The 25,395-nt window shown below is 41.5% G+C and overlaps 1 protein-coding gene across 2 annotated transcripts; it reads left to right on the forward strand.

Annotated features, from left to right (window-relative positions):
- The first annotated feature begins 44 nt into the window (after positions 1-44).
- LOC115560776 (SR-related and CTD-associated factor 4) lies at positions 45-25,264 on the forward strand. 2 transcript variants are annotated; one of them, XM_030380314.1, is made up of 18 exons: positions 45-238; positions 1,287-1,370; positions 1,639-1,683; positions 1,795-1,956; positions 2,310-2,442; positions 2,967-3,103; positions 3,765-3,935; positions 4,576-4,643; positions 5,061-5,160; positions 6,002-6,070; positions 6,340-6,419; positions 10,601-10,788; positions 11,022-11,122; positions 11,737-11,850; positions 12,623-12,779; positions 13,328-13,422; positions 23,375-23,504; positions 24,086-25,264. In XM_030380314.1, the coding sequence occupies exons 1-18, from the start codon at positions 209-211 to the stop codon at positions 24,502-24,504; spliced, it is 2,283 nt and encodes a 760-aa protein (XP_030236174.1). In that variant the 5' UTR covers positions 45-208; the 3' UTR covers positions 24,505-25,264. The 2 variants fall into 2 exon arrangements, with proteins under 2 accessions (XP_030236174.1, XP_030236175.1); XM_030380315.1 differs by having other exon boundaries at positions 2,970-3,103.
- The last annotated feature ends 131 nt before the right edge of the window (positions 25,265-25,395 follow it).

A 25,395-nucleotide genomic window follows, 5' to 3' on the forward strand; every position in this document is an offset into this window, starting at 1 on the left:
GCAAATGCAGACGCGCGCACGTCGTGTTCTTCTGCCCGTTGACGCAAACTTACGCAACTTCATCCGATTTGATGACATGTTAGCATGTAGCTACGCTAGCCTAGCTGGTTGACATTATTATGATGACAGCGGGAGGATAGCAATCAATTAATCTATCACATCGTTCCACTCACGGGTTTTTTTAATATAAAAAGAAACAAGAACAGCGATGGATGCGGTGAACGCTTTCAACATGGAGGTAAACTTTAAGTTTGTAATAAATAAAACGGATAATGGAGTCTCTGGTTAGCTGTATCAAGCTAATATACTTATCAAAAATGGTGGTGTTTGAATCGATATACGGTATGTATATCAGAGGATGAATCGCAGTTGTTTATCCTTTTTAGATTAGGATCTTTTTAATTTGCATTGGAATAGAGATGAACCTCCGGGTGTAGCGCTAGCCTGGTGGTATTTGGCCTAGCCGCGCTAAAATGCTAACGCACGAGTTATGTTCGGCGATATGCGTTGTTGGTCATAACATGATTTATAAAGATACAAGATAGTGCAAATACATATCATTAGACATTGCTTAAGATATCCTAAAGAGGTGCATGGTGCATCTCATGGTAGTGAATGTGTCTCTGGAATAGTTATTCCCCCCAAAATGGCAAGGCCTTATCCCTTAAGATCCTAACGTTAAACACTGAACTGTGAAATGTTATGGCTGGGATGGTCGTATTTACAGTATGGTAAGCCTCTGAAGAGTTGGTTTGTATGTGTGTCAGTTTCGCTAGTGATACAAGTCTATAAATAGTATCCACCTAGTATACATACTATTTCTGTCAACAATACAGGAAGCATTTGCCATATTGAACTAGTGCATATTCCTTAATTGGAACGGGCTGTCTGTCATTATCCATCAAAAAGTTGGATTCCATGAACTTGCATTACTCAGTGGATGATCTTTACCCTTTAGTTTTGATATTTAGACAAATTAACATGTGTTTGTAAAATGGTCAATTAAGATATTGCTGTGTGGAAAATGTGATCCTAGATTAGACTATATTTTTCCTGAAATTTGCATTATTCAAATTGCCTAGGACCGATGGGCTTCAACAGCCACCATCGGGCACAAACATTACAGCTCTGAGCCCAACATGGGATCTACATTGTCATGTGTTGTAGTCTCTTCACACTAATGAGGCAGCGACATTGGCAAATAGCACAATTACAGCGTTTTAACTTGCTCAGCCCTCTTACCCAAAGCAACTGAAGACATTTACATACTTTCCATGATCTCTTAGTTATTCTCCATGATTGAGATGAAGCCTCCGATATCCCGCGCCAAGATGATGTCAGTCACAAAGTCAGCAATCAAAGCAATTAAGGTAATACAACAAACTTTGTCCACCTCCTAGCTGGCAGGGCTGGTTTACTAGAGATGTAGTTATTGGCTAGCTTTTCTATTGAATATCGTGTGATACGGTACCATTTGGTTCTATATTATTTTCTATTATCTTTTTTCGAAGAAATTGTTATTTTTTTCTAAATTAATTCACCTAGATCCATTGTTTAGTTATTGTTGGCCACCTAACCTGTTGTTATTGCCAAATTATAAGGTTTTATTTGTTTATTTATTTCCATTTCTTTTCGTAGCTTTACAAACACGTTGTCCAGATAGTTGAGAAGTTCATCAAAAAGGTATGTATTCTTTGGGATCGGGCCTCGTTCATCTCAATTTATTATTAACTTGGATCTTGTGGATTTTGTATTGTTTTATGCCAATGGTTAATTTGTGGTTTTCGGTCTCAGTGCAAGCCAGATCTGAAAGTCCCCGGTTTGTACGTGGTGGACTCCATTATCCGACAGTCGCGCCATCAGTTTGGGGTGGAGAAGGATGTGTTTGCACCAAGATTCCTGAAGAACTTCACAGATACCTTCAATAATCTCTACCTCTGCTCTGAAGATGATAAGGTACGAAAGCTGTCTGTGTATGAGTTGTTTGTTAAAGGAGTTGCTCCAAACCCATGCAGCACAGCCCATTCTAGTTAATATAGATTTCTGTTGCCAGCAGAGGTAAAGTCGTTTTATACAGTTTTATCTAGTAGTGATAATATTTGTGTCTTATTTGATGGTTCTAGTTTATGTGTATATTTTATCTGGTCCTAGTCACTCAATTTAACTAATAGTTTGATTCATAAAATGAATGATTTTGTTCAGAGCATTAGGAACAATGTTCTAGCCAAAGAGAAAACTGCTCATAATGTGCTCGTCAATAATGTGGTTTGGACGACTCTTGACTCGCGTGGTTTCACATCCTCTCTTAGTGTAAGATACTGCGTGTGCTGAACCTGTGGCAGAAGAATGGAGTGTTTGACATGGACATCATCCAGCCCTTGTTGGACATGGCCCATGGCTCTCTAGCACCAGCTCATTCAACTCATCCAGCTCATTCAGGCGGTAAGCAAGAACTGTCCTTCTAGGCACGCCATTTGCTCTATGGGTTTATGTGGCTTTCCTTCGGTTACCAAACACTGAACCAATGATCCCGTCCAGCCTGTCTGGACATTGCTATGAACACTAGTACCTTTTTGGTATCCTGCCTCCTGAATTCATACATCTTATTTAACATCTTTCAATAATTGCTAAGGCCTAAAAAAAAAAAAAAAGTTTGGTTCCTGTTGGTTGTCAGTTGAGGTCATGGGTAGGTAGGGAATTTATTTATTTTTTTCCAGCGGGAGCGAATGATAGGTAGGACTTTTTTTTTCTCTTTCATTTTCTTTCTTTTTTTTTCATTTTTTTTACAGCAGCTCATAAAATAATTTGGGTCGCACATAAATTGACAGGGTTGGTCGGAAACCGTAACCGAACAGAATTTTTTTTTTTAGGCCTAAGCCCCCTTTCTTCTATTCTCCACACATTGCACACGTATGAAAAAGTGTGGATGCAAGAACAGGGCCAATCTAAAACCTTTGGTGATCCAGCAGGTCCAACCGTCTTCCAGCCAGAGCCCCAGCCTCCGGTCTCCGGCTCCCCAGCCGTAGCCGCTGTCTCCCAGCTGCCCAACTCCCATGCCCTGGCCGCTGTGGCCCATCTCTTCCAGACCTCCGGGGGACAGGAGGTAAGCCGGGTTCTTCACCACTTTGATGTAGCCAGGCCGGCAGATGGACGCTAGACTTATTCCTTAAAATGATTCCTTCCGAGTCCAGAGCCTTTCAGCTTGGAGTAGGGCTGCTCGATTATGGAAAAAATCGTAATCACGATTATTTCGGTCAATATTGAAATCCCGATTATTCAAACGATTGTTTTTGAGTTTGAAAACATCACGTATTTATTCAGCACGTCTCACACTTTGTAACTGAGAACTTTGAAATTTCGCCTTAAAAAAGTATACAAAATGGTCAAAATGAAAATAAATGAATAAAATAAATGTACAGATATGTATCCAGCAGTTCTATAAAACATTAAAAAAAAATTATAATATTAATAATTCGAAAAATCGATTATATTAGTTTTGTGATCGTTTGACGCTGAAATCGAGATCGAAATTTGATTCATCGCCCAGCCCTAGCTTGAGTGTCTCTAACCCATGCATAGTTTGGCTCCTCCCATGCGCATAGTCGGGTGATCTCCCTCATTACTTCTATCCTGTCTTTTGCTGATCACTAAATCAAATGCGTTCCCTAAAAATCTCCATTGGGCATTCTACCTTGAAATAACTAACTTACCTGGAACTAGGTCTCTCCGTTGTGATTTGAAACACGATGTCTTTTGTTTGCCAGCTTCAGAAGATGCTCCAGAACCTCCAGCAGGGGGAGAACACACAGGCGGCCATGATGTCCAACACCACGGTCCCAGAACAGCTGCACTCGCCCTCATCCCAGCACCATGCGCCCGCATCGCAGCCCAACCCCTACGGCGCCTTCAACGAACAGAAGAGCAGCTTGGCCAAGGTACCCCCTCTCCGACGCTTTTGATTGACACTTTTGTTAGCACATATGAAATTGAATTGTTCTCAAGCCTTGTTGTTCAACCTAAAGGTCCCATGACATACCACCAGGTGTGAGTGTGATAAGCCTTTTAAACCGGTTTGAAAATTTGGCTCTGAAATCACAAGTGGGCGTGTCCACCCAGATGTGTGACGGATAGATGAGAAACGTTTGCTACTGTCCAATGGGTAGGCCGGTAGACTGATCTATCCAGCACAGGATGTGGACACGGCAGGTGGACACGCCCACCTGTGATGTCATAAGAGCCAGATTTTCAAAGCGACTTGTAAGGCTAATCATACTCGCACCTGGTGGTCTGTCATGGGACCTATTTAAAAATATATCGATGTTATTTATTTTGATCCTTTATTTTCATAAGGAAAATGTTGTATTTCATGTGTGGATACCGAACCACATCTGGGGACGGGCAATGGCGTAAGCAACTTGTATAATGCAGTGCATGAGATGAATTGTAGAACATGTCTGCATTGCTCTAAAAAGGAACCATACTACTGACTTATCGGTTGCTTGGGTGATAATATCCAATGTTAGGGGAATCTAAAGGTCTTCAATGAGTTGATCTTGTGATTTTCTGTTTCCTCAGAAACTTCTCGATAGGTTTGATTACGACGACGAGCCGGAGGACGGGAGGAATAAGGAGAGTCATTCTCTGTAAGTGATGTTCATGCCCGGGGGAGACTAGGGGCTGGTGTAGTCCTGTATGGGTGGTGTCTGCTAGGGCTGGGCGATTAATACAATTTTGATCGCGATTACGATTTTAGCGTCAAACGATTACAAAACTAACAACCGTTTTGTTTGTTTTTTAATGTTTTATAGAAAGGGCAGAACAGCTGGATACATATCTGTTTATCATTTTAGAATGGAACGTTTTCTTTTTGACCATTTTGTGTATTTCTTTAAGGCAACATTTCAAAGCTCTCAGTTCCAAAAACAAAAATCCGGAGAGACGTACTGAATAAATAACCGTTTCAAACTCAAAAATAATCGTGATTTCAATATTGACCAGAATAATCGTGATTATGATTTTTCCCATAATCGAGCAGCCCTAAATGTATGTATCCTTCACAGAAGGCCTCCTGGGAACTCATTCAGCCAGTTTCCTGGTCAGGCGACCAACGTGGAGTCCAGCTTCCATCCACAGAGGATGGGAGGAATGAATGATCACGAGGTATTTAATCTAGCGCAGAGTGAAGGCTTATCTCATGTAGGATACAGATAGCATCCTTGACTACTAGTGTGTTCTTTGCAAGGGAATGTGTAGGAGGAAAAAATATCCTGTAGGTTTGACTAATGGCCTTCAAGGGTTAGTGGGAATACTGCTTTATTGTATTCTAAATGAACTGGTGCTTTAACAAAGGCTTTAGCTTATGCTGGATGTGTTGTAGTTGATGTTCTGGAGATTGTGGTGCACTAGTTGTGCCGTGGATGGTTGTGTAGTAGGGTTGCCGCGGTGTGGACATTTTCACACCGAGTAATACGCTCGTGTCAACACCGGTATAAACGCTATTAACTTTGAAACTAGGTCAACCGCCATCTTCTCCGTCGACTCTCCTCTCACACTCGGTGACAGCGGCTGGCAGCGCGCCATTTCTCGGCGTCTTATAACGTTCTATACATAATAGCATAATATAATTTTATCATAATATCACGGCCAAAAGCTCTGTGCGCCCCTGGATGGCCGTAGCGCGGGGAGCTCACGTAGGGATTGGTTTATTTACCGGCGTTGCTATGGTTACCGGTCTTGTAAGGAAGCACGCCAATTCTCTTCCGCACAGAGCAGAACTGTGGCCTAATCTACACATTTTATTTTTTCTTAATTATAATTATATTAATCATTTTTACTGAATTTGTTATTTATTACTGAAAAAAAAAAAAAAAAACACCTCTGTGTTGCCGGTGTGCAACACTGAGTAATCGGTGTTGGCCTCAACACCGGTAATGCCGTATACCGCGGCGACCCTTTTGTGTAGTCGTTGATGTTATGGTGATGACGGCCAATTTTCTTTCAGCACGGCGGTCTGGATCATAGCGCCATGATGCAAGACTGTTATCCTCCCATGAACGACTCACACGCACGGGTAAACACCTCAACCAGTACCTCGTTAGTCGGATGAGTGCAGGCAACGGAATGTAGCTCGACGCATACATTCTGCTCCCCACGTGTCCAATAATGGATGGAGATGCAAGGACGCAATCAGCAACCATGTTCAAATATCTTTTTAATAGAGGTTATACTTAAAATACGATTTGAAAGAGATTCTGAATGTTATCTTCCACAATACCGGTGGAGGTATCATGTTCTTGAGTTGTGTTGACTGGTTGTTGTTCCACCTCGTGTCCTCCACAGGGGGGCTCCAGAGAGGACACCTCGTCCCGGAGAGAAGGCAGACAGAAGGGCTTCGGGAGGAGGTCACGATCTGGCTCCAGGTAGGACGGGAATATTATGGGATGTGTGTGCGGAAATCCATTTGGTCTGGCCTAGATAAAACGATGGCGTGTAAGCATGTATACAGCGCAAAGGCAGCTCCTGGCCCCCTCAGCACATTCTGGGGTAAACGCTAATAAATAATAAATATTATTATTTTTAACGGCAATGCCATGCCGTCAAATCTCTGGAATGCCATAGTGAATATTTTATATTCCTGTGTGTTTCTCTAATGCAACATATTCCCAACACGTTGCCCTACAGTGCTAAATAGACCTGAAAGTTGCCCCCACGAGTGTGGCTCCTTGGACAGAGTCAAGAGTTGAAACCAATTTTTCTGTCTTGATAATGGTAGGTCTGTTGAGGGGTGTGCGACTTTGAATTATGGATGGCTGTATCAGTGTCCAAATATAGCTCAAGTAAAACTAGGAAGTGTAACATCATTCACACATTCATACCAACGGGCCACATATGACCGTGCCAATTAAATAGGCTTCTTTCTCGCGCTAAGGAGGGATCCTGAGCTTACGGAGGCGTCCTGCTCATACAGGAGGCCGTTCATCATTTGTCAATTCTAGAGATACGAGCCGTCAAGATGTTCGAGAGACCCAGATGCTCAAGGCCACAAAAACAAGTGTAATTCCCGCGCATAGCCACCAACCAAGTTGCAATGCCAACACATAGCCGCAAGGGACAGCATAAAGACACATACGGGTATCGTGGAGGCAGGAGTTCAGCACCATGCTTAGCCAATCAGAGCACATAACTGAGTCCACGCCTGCACAGTAGATCAGTCACAACACATAGCCCAGGGGGCCAGAACGCTCCAGGTAACGCATCCTTCAGAATGCCCTACTAAGTGTATCTCCACTAGGGCTGGCCCGAATTATTCAAATATTCAAATACTCGTTCGGAAAATTAGTATTCGAAGCGTAAATCTGTATTCGGAGCTTCGTTGTTTCACGTACGTGAAACAACGTTACCAGACGTTACCAGAGCGAAGGTGGCAAACTATAAGCGACACCAAGCAGAGAAGCGAGAGAGGTGGAGGAAGAATAGGTATCTTGTTTCCCTTTACTTTATAACAACATTAGCGGGATCTCGGGAGGAAAATAAATGCTTAGTTAAATGCTAACCTTAGCTTAGTTGTTTGTTTACGTTCGCTGTACAGCGCCGCGCCAATCAACTGTGACTGGCTTGCTGCAGAGCGTGAGCGTATTGGGAATACCCGGTCAATATAATGGATATAATATGGACACATAAGACAGTGTTTCCCACACATTGACGAGACTATGGCGCCCCGCCATAGTCTAATTTCGGCCGCCATAGTCTCTGCGTGCACATGAATTATTATTATAATTTTTTTTATTTTATTTTATTTATTTTTTTTGCTCAGACGAAGTTCGCTCTCATTGGGGAAAAAAAATCGCCACATTTTTCTGGAACGAGTATTCTAATATTCGCTCGGAAAAAACCAACGAGTATTCGAAGCCTGAAAAATGGCATTCGGGCCAGCCCTAATCTCCACGCGTGCCTTTACAATTTCCCTCCTTTTGCTTCATACTGACTAATCCAAACCTTTACCAAATTAAAGTGAGTTAAAGCGATCCTGACTCGGGTGACCTTTTCCAAAAAGAACACAGCAGAAGCAACATTTTAGAAGTACTTCTTCAACATCTAGTGCTCTGCCTTGTTCTACTCTACGCTGTCAATGTATTAGCTGTTGTGCTACTCTTTTGTGTCTGATTGTTAGACCATATGGTGTGTATGTGATTGTGTGTACACGGTTTACAGCAGCTTGTAAAAAGAAGCGACAGAGAATTTATATGAAATCAATGATTGGAAGGATGAAATGTATTCCAATGAACCGAACGTTCATTATTGGTGTGATCTTTATCTTGGAATCTAATTTTGTGTAAAGCAGTTATTTTCCCCTTAACTTCAACTAAAACAGTCTTTTTTGTGATTGCTTTACTGAGGCTGAGCAAGGGGAAGGCAGTTCATTCCAACCAGCCTGTTGGAATGGACACTGTTGGGTTCTGATGCTCTTTGAATGTTAGCAGCAGGTATTATTATTTCGGCAATCCAATTATGAATTATCCAATCACATTCTTGTAATGTTCCCGCTTTCTTAATCTAGTTATACTTGTTCATGCTCTTGCGTTGGTATTGTCCTGTTTATGTTTGTTGTGTGGTTGCTCTCTGTGGCTAAACCAGCAGTTATATCATCAGGATATTATTGGTGAACACCGCGACACACTGCAGGATTAACTTTCTATCATGAAAGACGTCATGGCTATGTAGCTCATTTTCCCCTTATTTGGGATTTCGGTGGCCCTGATTTGCATACTCGGGTGGAAGTAAGCCTTGCTTTGTGTCTGTGTGGGTTAATAAACAGTGGGTAGTATGCTCTATCCCTGTTGTCTCTATTTTTAAAAAAAAAAAAAAAGTTGTTTACATTGTCTTTTTATCGGGCGTATCGTATGTTACTACAGTGTTTAAAACTCTGAGTGGCCTCCCCCAACGCCAGATTCATATTTCCCGTGTCTGCTTTGGTCCATGTGGCGTAAATGTCATCCGTGATAGTCCGCATGGCCCTATACGGAGACTCTGTGACCACGCCGACTCTTGCTCCAGATAACAAAATGGGTGCATGTTTTGATTGAACAGTGGTTGTGCGAGGAGATCTGCGGAGAAATTGCGCTTGGCAGAGTTGGAAAATCAATTTTATTCCAATGCTTATTCTTCCTGATTTGGATTATAGTGGTTGGCAAACATTGTCATGGTGCATTACCCGGCTACCAATGTATTGGAGATAGGATCAGGAACAACGCTTTGGTCAAACGCTAGACCGTTGCAGACCCTCAATACACGGACCCTTAAGATAATCCATTAAGTTAAGCTTTTGCTGAAACAGGTCCTCCATAGTGTATTCATCAAAAATATTTTTATCCTTGCATGGGTTACACATATAATTGGTACTAGTATTTTATGATTTGCATTTTTTTTCACATTCCGCTGAAGATTCAGAAGCTCAGAGTAGCAGAGAATTTATTCTTTATGTTGTAGTTTATGGAAATGGAGAGAAAGGAACGAGGTGTACTTGTGTGGATGTATACAAGGACTAAGTGGAATCTGCTTGACGTGGGCCTTGCAGCCCTATATAGTGCTATGTGTGAGTTTGATTAGCATTAGAATATTAGCTATGTGTTATCACAAGACTGGGTTCTTCAGATGGACTAGACAATGCATTGTGTGTTTTGCTATCAGTAAAAGGTGTGGTGGTTGTAAAGGGTGAGGTAGGTTACGATTTAAGAGCGACAATTTGGTGTATATTTTTAGAAATGCAATAGCCATCTGTCGGCTGTTTGTTATTTGGTTGCTCTGTGAGAATATCTGCTCTGGCTTACTCTGCGCTAGCCTTTGTATGAGACAATTTTGTTTAGACCACACTCTTCTGACCAATCAGGTCAGAAGAGTGTGATTGGTTAAGGGAATCATTATAGCTGTCAATCATAGGTGCATGAAATGCAACACATGTTGAGGGAGGGAGCAGAGAGGAGGGCCATATTTGCCGTTTTGTTTTCTAAATATCTTTCTCTGCTCTTTACAACTCTCAAATCTTATTTAAAACAGCTGTTTAATTGGCAGCTTTGTAAGCAAATATTATGTATGATCAGATATACTATGATAGTGAGATCAAGTAACTCCCCTATAGTTACTGAATTCTGCCAAATGACTCCAAAAAGTGCTAAAATCCCATAACCGGTAGTTGTCGTATTATTATTTTTTTCTTAAAGTTAATTAATTTCACAGGACATCAGTGGAAGTGGTTTAATCTGTTATATTTCATTGTGTCAAATCCTTTTTAAAATGGGGGGGACAATCCAGACCTACTGTATTTAGCTATTAATGCTTTGCTCTGTACGCCTGTTGACGGGTCAGTTGTTTTGGCCCTGTATAGCTGTTGATGTGTCAGTTGTTTTGGCCCTGTATCTATGATGTATGTCGATACAGATGTTGACAGATGAGTTGTTGAACTGCACGGATGTTGTATTTTTGACCTTGTACAGATGGGATGGCTCAGTTGTTGAGACCTCGTACATGTTCTGTACATGTTGACGGGTCAGTTGTTGTTGAGACCCTTGGTACAGTTGTTGACTGGTGAGCTCTTCTGACCCAGGTCTCCCAGGAGGAGGAGGTCGAGGTCCACATCCCGGACAAGGAGGTCTCGTAACCGGCCGTCCGGCTCGCAGTCCAGAGACAAACGCTGGAAGTCTCGGTCCTGCTCTGAGGACCGAACGGAGAGGGAGCGAGACAGAGAGCGCAGACAGAAAGGCCTGCCCAACATCAAGGGCCAGACTCTCAGCGGTACGCTCAACACACAGCTGAAGAAACTCTTTTAAAGAAGAGCCCCAGTCTGTGGTACCTGGTGCCATATATTCATTAGTTTAGATTGGGAACTCTTTTCAGACTACTACATACTCTTAAACTCTTAACAAATAAAAGCAGTTGGATATAAGTTATGTGAATGACACGCATTGGTCCTTTGACAAACTTTTACCCTGTCCTCTAATTGGTGGTTGTTCTTTTTGTGCCTCTAGTTTGCAGCACCACATTGTGGGTGGGACAGCTGGACAAACGGACGCAGCAGTCTGATGTCATGTCCCTGCTGGAGGAGTTTGGCCAGATCGACTCTGTCAACGTAAGTCTGGACCGCTTTGTTTGGTGTCAATGATATACAACATAAATATTAGAGGCAATATGTTTGATGGCAGACTAAAACTGGAATTAAATGTGCCCTCAAATGTTTGCATTGTTAGAATGTCAGAATAAGAGTTGTTTTTTCTAGGTGTCGAGTACCCAATTTGATGCTATTTAACCCCTACTTAGGTAAAATGTTCCTCCTGCAAAGTATATTTGACATGTACTTTCACTACAATTACTACTGCTCATATTGTATAGATATATGTATTTGTGTATTTTACAGTTTTTACCTCTTTTGTATTATTGATTGTGATGCTAACAGTTTCAGCAGATGCATCCCAATTTCAGTGCTGTAGCTAGCAGACTGTAGGGGTTTCACAGAAAAGTAAACTATCAAATCCACAGTCTGAACTATGCATTGTGGCAGGCTACTCAATCATTGCTTCCAGAGGCGATTAGGGTCAGCGCCTGTTGATAACTCACCTTTGGTAATCAAAAATGAACTGACCGCTTCCAAGTCAGGCTCCTAAAATGCAGCAGTCGTGAACGCCCTAGTAGATTATGCCGGCTAGCTTACAAAGTAATCTCCACGTCGTGGTTCCTCTCCAACAGATGATACCACCGAGGGGCTGTGCCTACATCGTGATGGTCCACCGTCAGGACGCCAACACCGCCCTGCACAAGCTCAGCAGCGGCCTCTTCAAGGTCAACCAGAAGCCCATTAAGGTACGTTAACCCAACCTGCTGTATGTACTGCCGGTGGATGGAGCTAGCTTAGTCTTCTGTAAGGACCTAGTTTAGCCTCCTAGAAGGATCTAGCCTGCGGTACCTTTACTGGACTTCTTCAGGACCCAGCCTAGCCTGCTATTTACGGCTGGGTATTGCCAGGTACCTTTCAATTCGATTCTTCAGGTCTTCATTCGATTCGATTTTGATGCGACATTGATCCAAATGCTTCGATATCGATTCAATAATACGTACAGATGACAAAAATACCTAAATATTATTTAGAATTAACCATTTCAAAATGAATTAACCATTTCATTGTGCTTTAACTAGCAGAAAGTGAATACACCATTGTATTGTTCCTGAGCTAAACTTGCAGCATGAAAGTAATAATCATAACATGGACAAACGTAAAAGGGCATGTACATTTAGGAATACTCGCTTCTAGATTACAATGTCTGAGTATGCTTATTTTTTCCTCTTTTTTTCTTTTTTTTATGGAAATAATCTATTTCAGAAATTCTGAATCGAAATTGAATCGAGAACAACTAAATTCCAGTGCATTGATGAATCAATATTTTTACCCAGCCCTACTGCTATTGGTTACTTTACTAACCATCTTCAGCACCTAACCTAGCCTGATAAAAGGAGCTAGCATAATATAATGAGCTAGCCTAGCTTGCTATTAGGACTTGGTAAAAATGACAACAACCTCATAGTGTGTTCCTGCCAGCCACGCTAATCCAACCACCATGCTCCTCCTCTCTCAAAGATCGCCTGGGCGCTGAATAAAGGGATCAAGTCGACCCATAAGAAGTTCTGGGACGTGGAGCGGGGGGTGACCTACATCCCCTGGAACAAGGTGAAGGTGGACGAGCTGGAGAGCTTCAGAGAGGGGGGAATGCTGGACATGGACTCCATCAACCCAGGTAAGCTGATTTCTGCTTCATCCTTAACCTCTCTAGCGTTATGGCTTTTTAATTCTTGTTGGCCTGGCCAATCTCTATTGTCAATCGATAATACGTGACATATAAAATATATTTTATGCTTTGGAATAAATTGGAATAAAAATAAAAAATACATGAGAAATGAATTAAATCCATCTGAACCCTGTTTCCAGACCGTGGGCCCCCCCACTATGGAAATGTCAAGATAGATTTTTAATAAAAGCTAAATAATTAAAAAGTTTTAGAAGTTATCATAAAGGTCCTAAACACATTGCATTCCTAGGCACACGCTACCACTACCAATGGGCTTTAATACATGTTTGCTGGGAAATTGATTATGCAGGGCAATGTTGGCTGATTTAAAACCATGTTTGGGGAAGTAGATGCACAAGAGGAAGGACGAAGTTTAGAACCCAAAATATAAGACCTAAAAATAAAGTCACTAGGCCGAAGAAAGGATGTGCTACATTGACATGGAGGCTGTTGTTTTTGTTTTATTGTTGACCCCTGCTGTGTGTTGTGTCCTGCAGACTGGGGGGATGTGGTCCAGGACCTGAAGCCAGCGGCGCTGAACGGAGGGCCAGAGGCAGAGCAGGTAGCGGGGACCGGCGGGGCTCCACTCCAGGTAATACTAACACTGCTTTGTCTCCTCCTTACTCACGGCTGGGACTCATCCATCTCACAATACACACTCTGGGGTCTGAAGCCATTAAGTACACTAGCATGTTTATATACATGTTCAGACACTGCACACCTGTTAAAGTTTCTAGGTAGTATATTTTTTCGTCTTTTAATCCAACTGTCTTGTTTGTAAGATATATCTTTTTAGTTAAAACGATTTTTAGACCTAATCAAGAGGAAATGTGCATTATAAGAGAGAGTGGTTGATGGTGGAATGTCTGGGACACGCATCCATCAGCCGAGCTTCTACTCAAAAATGTTCTACATTGTGACACAGTGGGCAAAATAACTACTATTGAGAATTTCGGTTCTCCACCCATTTTCATTGACTGCTTTAAATTAGATTGTTAGTCTTTTCTGGACTTAACAAGTATTGAAAATTCAACAAACTAGGATTTTGAAGTTTAGTTCAGAGTGGGACATGGATGAAAACAGTGGTAGGTGAAATCATTTAATTTATTTATTTGTATTAACAAAAGCAGATTATTTTGCTTCTTGTTTCGGAGTGCATGTGCCAGTTTGAGGAGTGCATTTATGAATGCTAAATATCCCTCCGCAAATGGCAGTATTAGTTCTTTACAGTCAATGTTTTTGTTAATGATATGGGATATATTCAGGTATTTTCCTGACTGATGAGCTATCTCCATCGCCTCATCTTTATGTGTGCTACAATCTGATTGGTGGATACATAATCACCATCTGTACTGAAGGTTGTGATTGGTGGATACTTAGTCACCATGTGTTGTGATTATTGTGATTGGTGGATACATAATCACTATATGTACTAAATGTTGTGCTTTAATCCACTGTGGCACAATGTTTTTGTTCTCCTCCGCTAAATAGCTCCATAACTTCTGTTGATGATTGCTTTCTTTCCACTATACTTGCACACAGGCAGAAACATACACACACACATACACACAAACGCACACACACAGGATGCCATGGTTAACGTTGCCCTGTGCACTCCTAACTGTTCTAATAAAGTGGTGATTAAAGAACTCATTCTTGATGGTGCTTGCTGTGGAGATGAATCCTGTTTGTTTCTCAGTAGCATTCGGGTCGGCGTGGCTGGGGAGTTGTAGTGAACAGGGGTTTGTCTGCACAATATTTTTGTGCGCAGACTTCTACCACCTTGGACGTTGACTGACTCTGAAAAGGGGACATGGTATTTTCCTTTATCGACATTTCTTATTTTTCTTTGCACACTTGTAACGACCTGTACGGGCAAGATTGAATTTGTCTTGTGGAGTTCTTCTTCAAAATGAATGAAGGCTTACATTCCAAATCTAAACTATTAACCAATAAGAAACTAGATAAAATAGCAAAAACCCAGTCTAATGGCTGAATACATGCCAATGAATGGCACATTGTTGTGATTGCAAGGTGAACTTCCAACAGAATCCTAGACACGTTGAATGTAGACTTGTATCTTTTATAAATTCCTTGTTTTTGTTGAGGATCTCCTGTCACCGGCCTTACCAATGCAAACCACATTCAGTTATTTGTTTTTCTTGTTTCTTCATTCATGATTTTATATTTTATTTACGTGTCATCGCTGAAATAATCTATTGTGGAAACACACTGGAGTTGTGACTCAAGCCTCCTCTAAAATTCATCAGATGCACAATAAAACAGTTGGCCAGCAGTTAGGATCTCAACCGCTCAGAAAGTAGTGTTTCAAGAATAAGTCCTTTCAAAAACAAATTTAAGTCTAGAAACATACGCAAACAAATTAGATCAGTTAAATACCCTTTAGCTTAAAGAGATGATGGAAGCTAAATGCTGTGCTACATGAATCAAGTTGTGTCATCCTACAAAAATGAGACTAAAAATGACACTCTGATTTACAAGACATCTACTACACAGTAACTGCTAAGCTCTAAGAAAAGGCATAACTGAGTTGACAGACTACTTTCGATGGACATGAAAAACCTTAACCCAACAGAAGTTACCATTGAGTTGGGACTGAACAGCATATCATTTAGGCTGACCAACAAAAAAAAAAATATTCTCCCAGAAACTAGTAGAATATCGAGTGCAAAAGGCTCACTTGAGAACACACCATGACCTTGTGCACTCTTGGATGGAAAGGAGGTTGATTGCTTACCTTGACTTGTGAGTGTCCTGACCAATGAGCTGGAGGGACTCGCATTTGGAAGAGGAGTCAGTGAGGTGGAGACCAGGTAAGCCCGATAGCTATGCTTCTGCGTGTATGTAGAATTATTTGGACGAGGAATGCCAATTCTGGGATTTTACATGATAATACTGTCTGCTGGTTGTCTGAATGAAAACCACCCAAATTGAGGAACAAGTTTGTCTTTATTTGACATGTTTCACTTTGGCCTGCATTTATGCCACAGTGTTTCGTTCCTCGGCTATAAAGACTTCTTCTGGTTGTTCTCCCATCAACTGAAGCTGAACAATGAAGATGTGTTTTGGCTTGGTTCATAGACTCAGTGGGCCCTGTTTTCGGTGATACTGAAAAAAAAAAAAACTAAAGTAAGACTCAATCAATATCATTGGGGCAGGCACATTGCCTTTATCACAGATGTATGTTTTCTTTTCCAAAACTGATATTTGTTTCTCATAGAGTAAAAATATTTGAGGTGGCTCAACCAACTAAAGTTCTAACCATATAGGCTATACACCTCGTAGCGACCCAGATTTAATTCTGACGTGCATTCCTGTGCCTCATCCATATATGAAGGCACAATACCATTCCCTCTTTCAACCTACTTTCTTGTCTTTCCCTCCTGTCCATAAACTCCTGAAACGTCCATCAGATGTATCAGCAAATACACTTTAAAATAATATAAAGATGGACATTTGGTGGAAATGGTATTTACCAACTTATACTGTTATAAGCCTTCATGTGTGCGGCCCACGGGGCGATCGCTAATCACATTGACAACAAAACAGCCAATTTCTGTGATTCCTTGAATTGATTTCAGTGTACATTTCCATAACGCTATTAATGACAAGACTTTATTCTTGGCATAAAATTTACAGAATTACAAAGGCACTTTGGAAATGTTGACAGTTGAAAAAGAGAAGCCTTTACAAAAGAGAACCTTCATTATGTGGACAAATAAATGAAGGGCATATTTGTTAGATTTTCCTTTCTATCTTTTCTTTCCCTCCTTTGAGTGCATTACCGCCTTTCTTGGTTTGTTTCAGTAAATCTAGATATTGTACACCAAGATACTCGTAAGTATCTTCTGCTCGTGATATCTGAACTAAATAATGAATCAATAAAGTCAGTGTTCTTCACAGGGTCATTTTGAGCAGTGGAATTCCTTTTGACATGGCAAATAACTAATACGTTGAAGGCATTAGCGAGAAGATAGCAAATTGTGAATAGTCACAAATAAGGGCCAAAATGGCAAAGATATCGCAAGTCTAGCAAAAATATAAATTTTATGAATAAAACACGAGCCACAACTCCACAGAATGTAAACATTGGGAATATGGCTTATGTATCATGGTTATTGGTTATTGCCAAATGGGGGGAGAATGAATAAAGAATAAATAAAGATGTTCACTATTATAACATTTTAAAGTGAATGTTTGTTGATGAATATGTTCATTAGATAGGAATGTACAAGTGGAGCGTGTGTAGAATTTGTCCATGTAAGCAACAATGATCAATTCAAGTGCTGGTTGAGGAGCCTTATTAAAAGTCCGTCCTCTGGGCTTGAATACTCCGGTAAGGTCCACCAGACGGCAGCGGTGTAAACGGTCCATAGTCTGGGTGGCAGAAATCCTTCATGATTTCCGTGCTTTCCTAAGGCAGTGTGTGGTAGAGGCCATGTACCGAGGAAATTGCAGCTGATGATGCTGCCATCCCATGTTTTAACATTAAAATATGAAGTAACATGACCAAGTAGCTGAGATGGGCTATTTATTATTCTTTATCCATAATGAATCAATAAATGCATTGGTTAATTATGTATTGAGCAGACCCTGTTAACCAAAGCAACACTGAATTTTAGACTCTTTACACTGGAAATGCATTGACTGCATTCCTCGCGCTACTCTTTTTTTCCTTAATGGCTTAAAAACACAAGTTTTACAGTTAAACAGTTTGATTTTGTAGACAGTGTCTGAAGTTGAGTAGCTCCTAAGCAGATTCTGAATAGAAAGTCCTCTGTCCTTAATCAGGGATTCGAGTTTGACCAGGTCAAGGATGAGCTGACCAATGGGTTAACACTATGTAAAGTATTCAGGCATACAGTGCTGCATACAATCAATAATAGCCTCCTACCATCTCTTCCTTCATTTATTTTCCGTCATCCGGTTGGACTTAAATTAGATTGTGTGCTTCTGCAATCTGTCACTAAGACATTTTATGTTTAAAATTCTAGAAGGTATAACTTGGGGTGTGGATCAGCGCGTCAACGTGGGTGAGATGGCCTGGTCTGCCTGCAAACTGCCTGTCTTCCTGCCTTCCTGAATGAGGCACGTCACTATGTAAGGACAGGCGGTCACTGGGAGGAGTCAAACTGAACCCCAATGGATCCTGATCTGTGTTCATGGGAATTCATTGTTTACCTTTGCTTCCGACGGTGAGTGACAATACTCTCAGAAAGCAATTACAATTTATTAAAAAAAAGCGAAACATGATTTGCATGACGTACAAATATAACTTTCTATTACATTTAGGAGTCTGACCTAAGGTATTTAAATAGCATATCTTACCACACAGTATTTGTAGTCGTGTTCCAAGTTAAATCTATCAGCCAGAAGGGGCCTCCACTCTTTGTTTATTGCACCAAGCAGATGCATGGGGTTCTTGACTGTAATGCACGCCTCTGATAACTGAGATGCTGCGACTCCCCTGGACTCGTCCTGTTTGGTCCAAAATTTGTCTGTAGGAGCCCAGAACAACGAGATGACTTGCTGACCATAATACTAGGAATACACTCCAAAGATGTTCAAATATACTTTTTATTTAAACTTTTTTTATTTATGCCTAAAGTATTATATGACAAAGTAATGCTTGATATAAATCTTCTATTTTTTATTTAATAATGAAGCCACTTCCATTGGTTTCCTCTTTTTTACCTTTAGGTGGCAGCAAACTCACAAATAACTTCTCATGTAGTCACTCTTTAAGTATTTCTCTGTAGCATTGGCTACTTCTTTCAACAACGAACCAAACATTCTCAACATTATTTTAGGACTTCTAAACTTTAAAGGTTCAGAAACATTGTAATCTTGGGTAGTATTCCTTGAAACAAGGTGTAAGCTGAACTTTGAGTTGAGACTATTACTGTTTTATCCTTCTAGTGAATGATGGGCTGCTTCATTGTGTGTGTGTGTGTGTGTGTGTGTGTGTGTGTGTGTGTGTGTGTGTGTGTGTGTGTGTGTGTGTGAGTGTGTTTATTCGGGGGATTTAGATAGCTGTTCAATAAATGACCTATGTTAGAGTAATACAAGTATTCCTTCATTTGATGGAATTCCAGGTCCTAGGTCACTGAACCAATAGGAAACCCTTCCTGTTGAGCCTCAATAGGATTTAGAATCCACACTCAGAAGGAATGCAGGACCAGCCTTAAGTTATCAGTGCTTGCTAGAAAGCAACTTTTTCCTGTCATTTTCAGTTTTCTTCAGATGTTTGTACAACAAACAGAAATATGTTTTTTCTTCTTTACTTTGATATTCTCGTGGCGACTCCATACTCAAGGGTTCTGGGTTCTGAGGAATATCTGGGCAATACCAGGGCACTGAGCAAGGCATGAAATCCCTACTCGCACTTGAATGCCCACCTATTTTCGAACGTCACTGTAAGAATCTCCTAAACACCTGCTATAGTGATGGAGAGCAAGTGTCTTTCTGTTGACCCTCTAACAGCAGGTGAGTATTCATGGAAATATCCCCCTCCTCCTGGACAATAACAAGGAATGTACACAAAGACATGAAAGGTAATGACTGGATTAAACAAGATGATGTCTCGCTTTCCACCTTGCTCTGGAGAGACTAAACACATCCGGATGTGCCTGAACACTATTTATAAAGCGCTGCTCCAATCTCACATGCGGTTGGTAGGACAGAAGGGAAACCTGCCTAACGTTTCCAATGCCATCCGGGCAAACTTGCTTGCTATATCGTGTGGATGTGTAAGATGGTGGCCAGCACTCAGGGGGGATTCACTGCGGACCCCTCATCATTAGGGCGTGTGGAGGTCCCGGAGCCACAAGGGTCCCGCTTCATCTCCCGAGGGAACAACACGCCAGGGTAAGGTCAGTTTCTAGTTTCTAGATGCTGCTGGTCAGTTTCTGCCTGATGGAGATACTGGACACTTCCTATATAATAGAGACACGGCTCTGATAATAGCAAATAGGTACTGGTCTTTAATAGTAATCTAATCTAAGACCTTATCTCTAGGACTAATCTCCCTCCACAACTTAGATCAAGAGGCCACTGCTTGGCTTGAGAAATATGCATTCACTAAATAAATGACCTAGTAATTATCAAACCTAACTTAATCTGATTTTATAGGCAGTGTATCCCACTGACACTCAAAACACTTACAAAGAAAATAAATGGGCTACAGTGAGACTTGTTGCCATTTGTTTTGGATTTCCTTAATTTAAAGAGTTTTTTTATTGCGCAACTATTTATTTGAAAGGGTTAGCAAAGTCTGATCCTCACTATTTCGTAAACGGTTAAGAAGGCAGATTTCATGCTTGTTGAGAGCTCCCTCACATTAAAAACACTCAACAAACATTATCTTCTGACTGATGTGTGTTCAACTGACTACACAACTGTAAGAAGTAATTCAATCTTATTTTAATTTATTGTGTTTTCAGCCAAAGAGTTGTAGATAAATTAAGGGTTGTTGAAGGAAGAGCTATTGGAGACCGTTGAAAAACCCTGGTCTCACCTGAGATAGATGTACTTGATGATTATACCCGGATCTACAGTGGGTTATATAAACGCATGTTTTATCTATTCTGTTGGAGGTTACCTGATGGAATGATAATCAAGCATTTCGAATGTCTATGTAAAACAAGTTGATTTTAAGTAATATTTTGATCTGAGATTAGATTATTTCATAAGTAGATATTAACAATATGTGTTAATTGTAAAAACTAAATGTAAGACGTTGATATGAAAAAGTTATAGCCCAATATATTAGAGATTGTGTACTATTACTTTGTAATATGTACTGCTATACTGTTTCTCTGCGGATATTTGTTTTTGTTATATTTAAAAAAACAATTCAAACTTGATGCATCCATCTAACAAGTGTATTTATGCATGCACTGCCAAAGTAATATCCATACTAATGTTGGCTACTTGTAAAGGCTTTGTTTTACATTCATACAACATATTTCATTTTATTTGACTAATTGCCTATCCTAAATGTTGTACTTATTATAATATTCCTATTTACTGCATGGGACTGTATTTGGTTCCCTCATAATGATGGACACATTCTGTCCATGCATCGGCCTTAAGACTTCAAATTGAACACTTCATTTTAGACGTATGCACACAAAGTGAAACAGTAGTCATCTCGGAGCAACATGTCTGAAGATCAATGATGAAGTGGAGATAGTTTTAAGAACCAGGTATTCTACTGTTCAACCATACCATGAAAATGTCAGTGGCGTGTTATGGGATAGGCAGCAGGGGAATTAGCAATAGACACTCAGGTTTCTCCTGCAATGTTTCATTTTGAAATCCGACGGATGTGATCAGCAAATGTATATATTAATTTGCTTGATTAACAGATTTTTTGAAAGAAGCAAATATATTTGACTTTTTATATATTTAAATATATATTTATATTTTGTACTATCTGATTTATCAGAGTATTTTACCCAAAGTACATACAGTTCACGATTTGGATGGATGGATTTTGGAGGCTGTGGAAAATGTGGTTCGACCACAAAATCGTACCCTCTTTTTCTTTTCAACTGCTCAGCGTTAAATCTTTAGGGGCATGGGGCCCCCCCAATATAATCCGCCCTATGGGAGATCAAATCTTAACTGAATGATGTGTACTCTTCTATGAGCACCTGTGTATGTAGGCATACAGTAAGGATATTTTTACATGTCCAGTTTTTTATATGTAGAGCGGTCATACATCTGATCATTTGATATGTGATGATGCACCGAGAAAGCAAAATCTGAATCAAGAAGTCATCTCCACATCTCAATTGGGATTTTGTGCTCCACACCTGGAAGAGATGGTGATGTTTCACCAAATCTCTTGGTCAATTTATGGCAACGATCCACTGCTACGAACAATTTCGTTACAATCTTCGCCGTCCAGCTTGTTGAGAAATGTCCAAGGCTCTGGCAGCTATAGTGTGCATGTTATTTGCCTTTGTGTTTCCGTGTGTTTGTGCATGTGCTCACACACACAGCAATGATTTAGCCTCTGTACCTACAATTGTACTATTTTCGTTTTTATCCAAAGAGCCTTGCAGTGAGGTCAGCTACATGTTATTAAGGAACGGGTAGGGGTTAAGGGGTATCTTGCTCGAGGATGCCCACGGGTTAGGCTGTGGACATAAGGCTTCAAACCCGGTACCCTGCAGCTTGGAGATGAACAGCCTGACGACTAGTGGTCCTTTCCTGTACCAGAACCATTGGTATATCTACTGGATGATGTGCTGACCCAGGACCAGCAGTGTGGTGTTATGGATCACACGGGATATGGGAAATATGTAATCAAACTATGTTCTCTGTAAATTCTCAGAAGATTTGTGTTTACAGACATTTATTTAGTTTTACATGCATAAGATGCATGTTGATTATTACATATATTCCCTGTACCTCCCCCTCGGAGTACAATATAACAGTATTATTGATACTATAAAGTTGCAATATTCATTCTGGAATCCACACACACACACACACACACACAGCGATACATCCCCATGTGTTTATCTAGCGGTGTGGAGAGGGTCATAGCCTTCAGAATAAAGGATGGATCAATCATGTTGCTCCAGGCATGAGCCGGGAGGCTGTGAGACAAACTGGGGCAGGAGAGGAGGGGGTTAAGGTTGGATCAGGTCTCACTCAAGTCAAGCTGGTTCTACTTAGGAAATCAACCTTAGAACCTGTTGCTGTCTATTCTCTTCCTTTCTAGAGCCTTCCTACTGCTGCTCTCAGTGTCTGTGCTCTAGGTCAGTCAGACAATGTTCTGTGTGTGGGTCCCAAAAACAAAGTGAAAAAGGAATCTTTGAAGTGGTGGAGCATGTTTAAATCGGATCCTTTCATCAAAGCCGCTCGCCCAAAGCCACACAGTGAAATCAACGACATGTCAGCAGAGCAGGAAGGGGCCGGGGTCCCTCATGTATGCCTACAGGTAGACTGCGGACGTTGGGGGATCAGATGCATTACCTTTGAGCTGGGATTGGGATGAACCTCTCCACAGCACTGCACTTCCTAAGAGCCCAACGTCGTCCTTGGTCTCATCAGCACACAGAATTCCACTCCGATTTTAACAAACATTCATGGCTATCGTACAAATGAGTTCCCATTCAAAGAGAACGTGTGGTATTTCTGTCAGGGGTTGCCAAACATGTTTATGCTGTGACCCACCTATTGAAGTACTTTAGGCCCAGGTCCCACAAAGTGGTTTTGTTACGTGAAATAAGCAAAATATTGTCATTGACATGTTAAAAAATAAAGTTGGACGATGAGCATTTAAAATGTGCTGTGGCCCACTCATGGTTTGTGAGCCACAGTTTGAAAACCACTGATGTATTACCGTATATTATCTGTGTTTAAGGAAATGCTGCGGTACCATCACATTGATCACTGAACAGGAGCTTCTGATCGTGGACCTCCAGCAAGCGAGTGGGCAAATGATGACAACATGAATTGAGTGTAATATTTGAACGTGGCACCCTCTGTCTCTCTCTGTCTCCCAGGTCCCACTCCTAGCCCAGCAACACGCAACAGCCATGGGGGGCCCACCTGGGTTCCCTGCCGGCATGCTGTCTCCAGGTGGGGCCCCCCCCTACCTCTCCTCGAGGTTCGACCCCTCTAAGCTACAAGAAGGTAACGATGATCCACTATGCTCAACACACACACACACACACACACACACACACACACACACACACACACACACACACACACACACACACACACACACACACACACACACACACACACACACACACACAGAGAGAGTTTATCCCATGCTCTGTGGTGGGATCTATCTATGATTGATATTGATAAAGTATATATTCTCTTATGTCTAAGAGAATCTATCTAAGAATGAACAACTAATTGGAACACATTGAACCAATTCTCAAATCCCTGCATTGGCTCCCCATGTATGTATTTGATTTGAATGTCTTTAATGCAAACATGGAACAGCAGGGTTCAGCTTTATGCAACACATAGCTGCAATAAACCAACACTCATTAATTCTAAATAAAGGTTAAAAACCTTTTTAATTTCAACTTTGCTTTCCGTTAAACCATCATGCATTTCTAACACATCATTTGATTTGAATGTCTTTAATGCGTTCTTTTCAATCCTGGCTCCATGCCTTGTATGGCTCACTTTAGACCCGGTGGTTAAACGCGTCGATGCGCTCCTCAGTGAGACCCTCTGTGATCCTCGCCCTGCAGGTTTCTCGCCGCCCGCCGCTCGGAGAGGGAAGCCCTCCGACGACTCGTCCAGCGACGCCAAACCGTCCGACGCCATGTCCCCCGACTCCGGGGCCGACAGCCGGCTGGGCTCCCCGGGGCCCCAGTCCATGTCCGTGCCCCCGGGCCACAGGCCGGGCATGCCCCCCCACATGCACAGCCCCCCGCCGGGCATGGGCAACCCCCACATGCCCCCCTTCCTCCCGGGGCCCAACATGGGCCACGTGCCCCCGCAGATGATGTACCCGCCGGACCGCTACCACATGCACATGCCGTTCCCCCCTCGGGGGCCCCCCTTCCCCCCCCGTGGGCACCCCATGGGGCCCGACCGAGGGGGGCCCTTTCGGAACGGAGGGCCCCCAGGGTTCGGGGGCCCTCCGTTTCTCCGGGGGCGCTGGTGAGGGGTGGAGTTAACAGGGGGGGGGGGGGGGTCGGTTAACCACTGTGACCAGTAGTGACAATCCGGGGGGAACAACAACACACACACAGACGGGACACACAAGGACCGCGGTGTGTTTAAGACGACAAGAGGACCTTCTCTCAGCCAAAGACACACTCTTTTGTTTTGTGATTGTTTTCAGGGGTTTTTTCCAACGGCCGAAAGGTTTTTAGTAGCGACGTTGGCTCCCATTGCATCAGAGTGACTGTGGATGTAAATAGTGTACGTGTGTGTAGCCGGTCTTATCGGTTTGTATATTTGAGATTATGTTTATATACCGTAGGGATCCAATTTGTCTGGTCAGGAGAAGGAAATTCAAGAAGAAATGTGTATTTTTGTCATTGTTCATTAAATAAGAACGTATGTAGGGGAAATAATGGTGCACATTTATTATTTAATTCATTTTGGTTATTCCAATCTGTTTTAGTGAAGAACAAATATGGTCATCTTCAACTGATTTCTCATCCCGCCACTAGAGGGCAGAATAGCCCCGCTGTGAACGTGGAAACCAAGCTGAGGTTTTGAACTTCTGAAGTGAAGGACAAAAGGGGAATGTTGAGTTAAAAAAGAAAACAATGGAGGATAATGCTTAACATCGCCCTAACATTTCTTAAAATATTTTTTTTTGGGTGGGTGACTAAATAACGATGTTCTTTTTCTTTTACTCCCATTTAGAAGTATGGTAATCTGTGCTCACATTGATTAAAACCATTATTTACTAATTGCAGAATTTTGTGTTTCTTTGGAACGAGACTTTTTGCACAAAAATGACAATTGCATAAAAAAGATATACAACAAAGTACAACCAAAAAAAAAATTCAAAGACTCCCAAAGTTGGAGATATATTACACTT

The sequence above is a fragment of the Gadus morhua genome, chromosome 16 (assembly GCF_902167405.1).
Source record: "Gadus morhua chromosome 16, gadMor3.0, whole genome shotgun sequence".
Taxonomy (NCBI): domain Eukaryota; kingdom Metazoa; phylum Chordata; class Actinopteri; order Gadiformes; family Gadidae; genus Gadus; species Gadus morhua.

Coding starts and splice junctions, on each gene's coding strand:
- LOC115560776 (XM_030380314.1), top strand. CDS start 209: ATGGATGCGGTGAACGCTTTCAACATGGAG. Junction 3,936..4,575: donor AGAAGAGCAGCTTGGCCAAG/GTACCCCCTCTC, acceptor CTGTTTCCTCAG/AAACTTCTCGATAGGTTTGA. Junction 5,161..6,001: donor GAGGAATGAATGATCACGAG/GTATTTAATCTA, acceptor ATTTTCTTTCAG/CACGGCGGTCTGGATCATAG.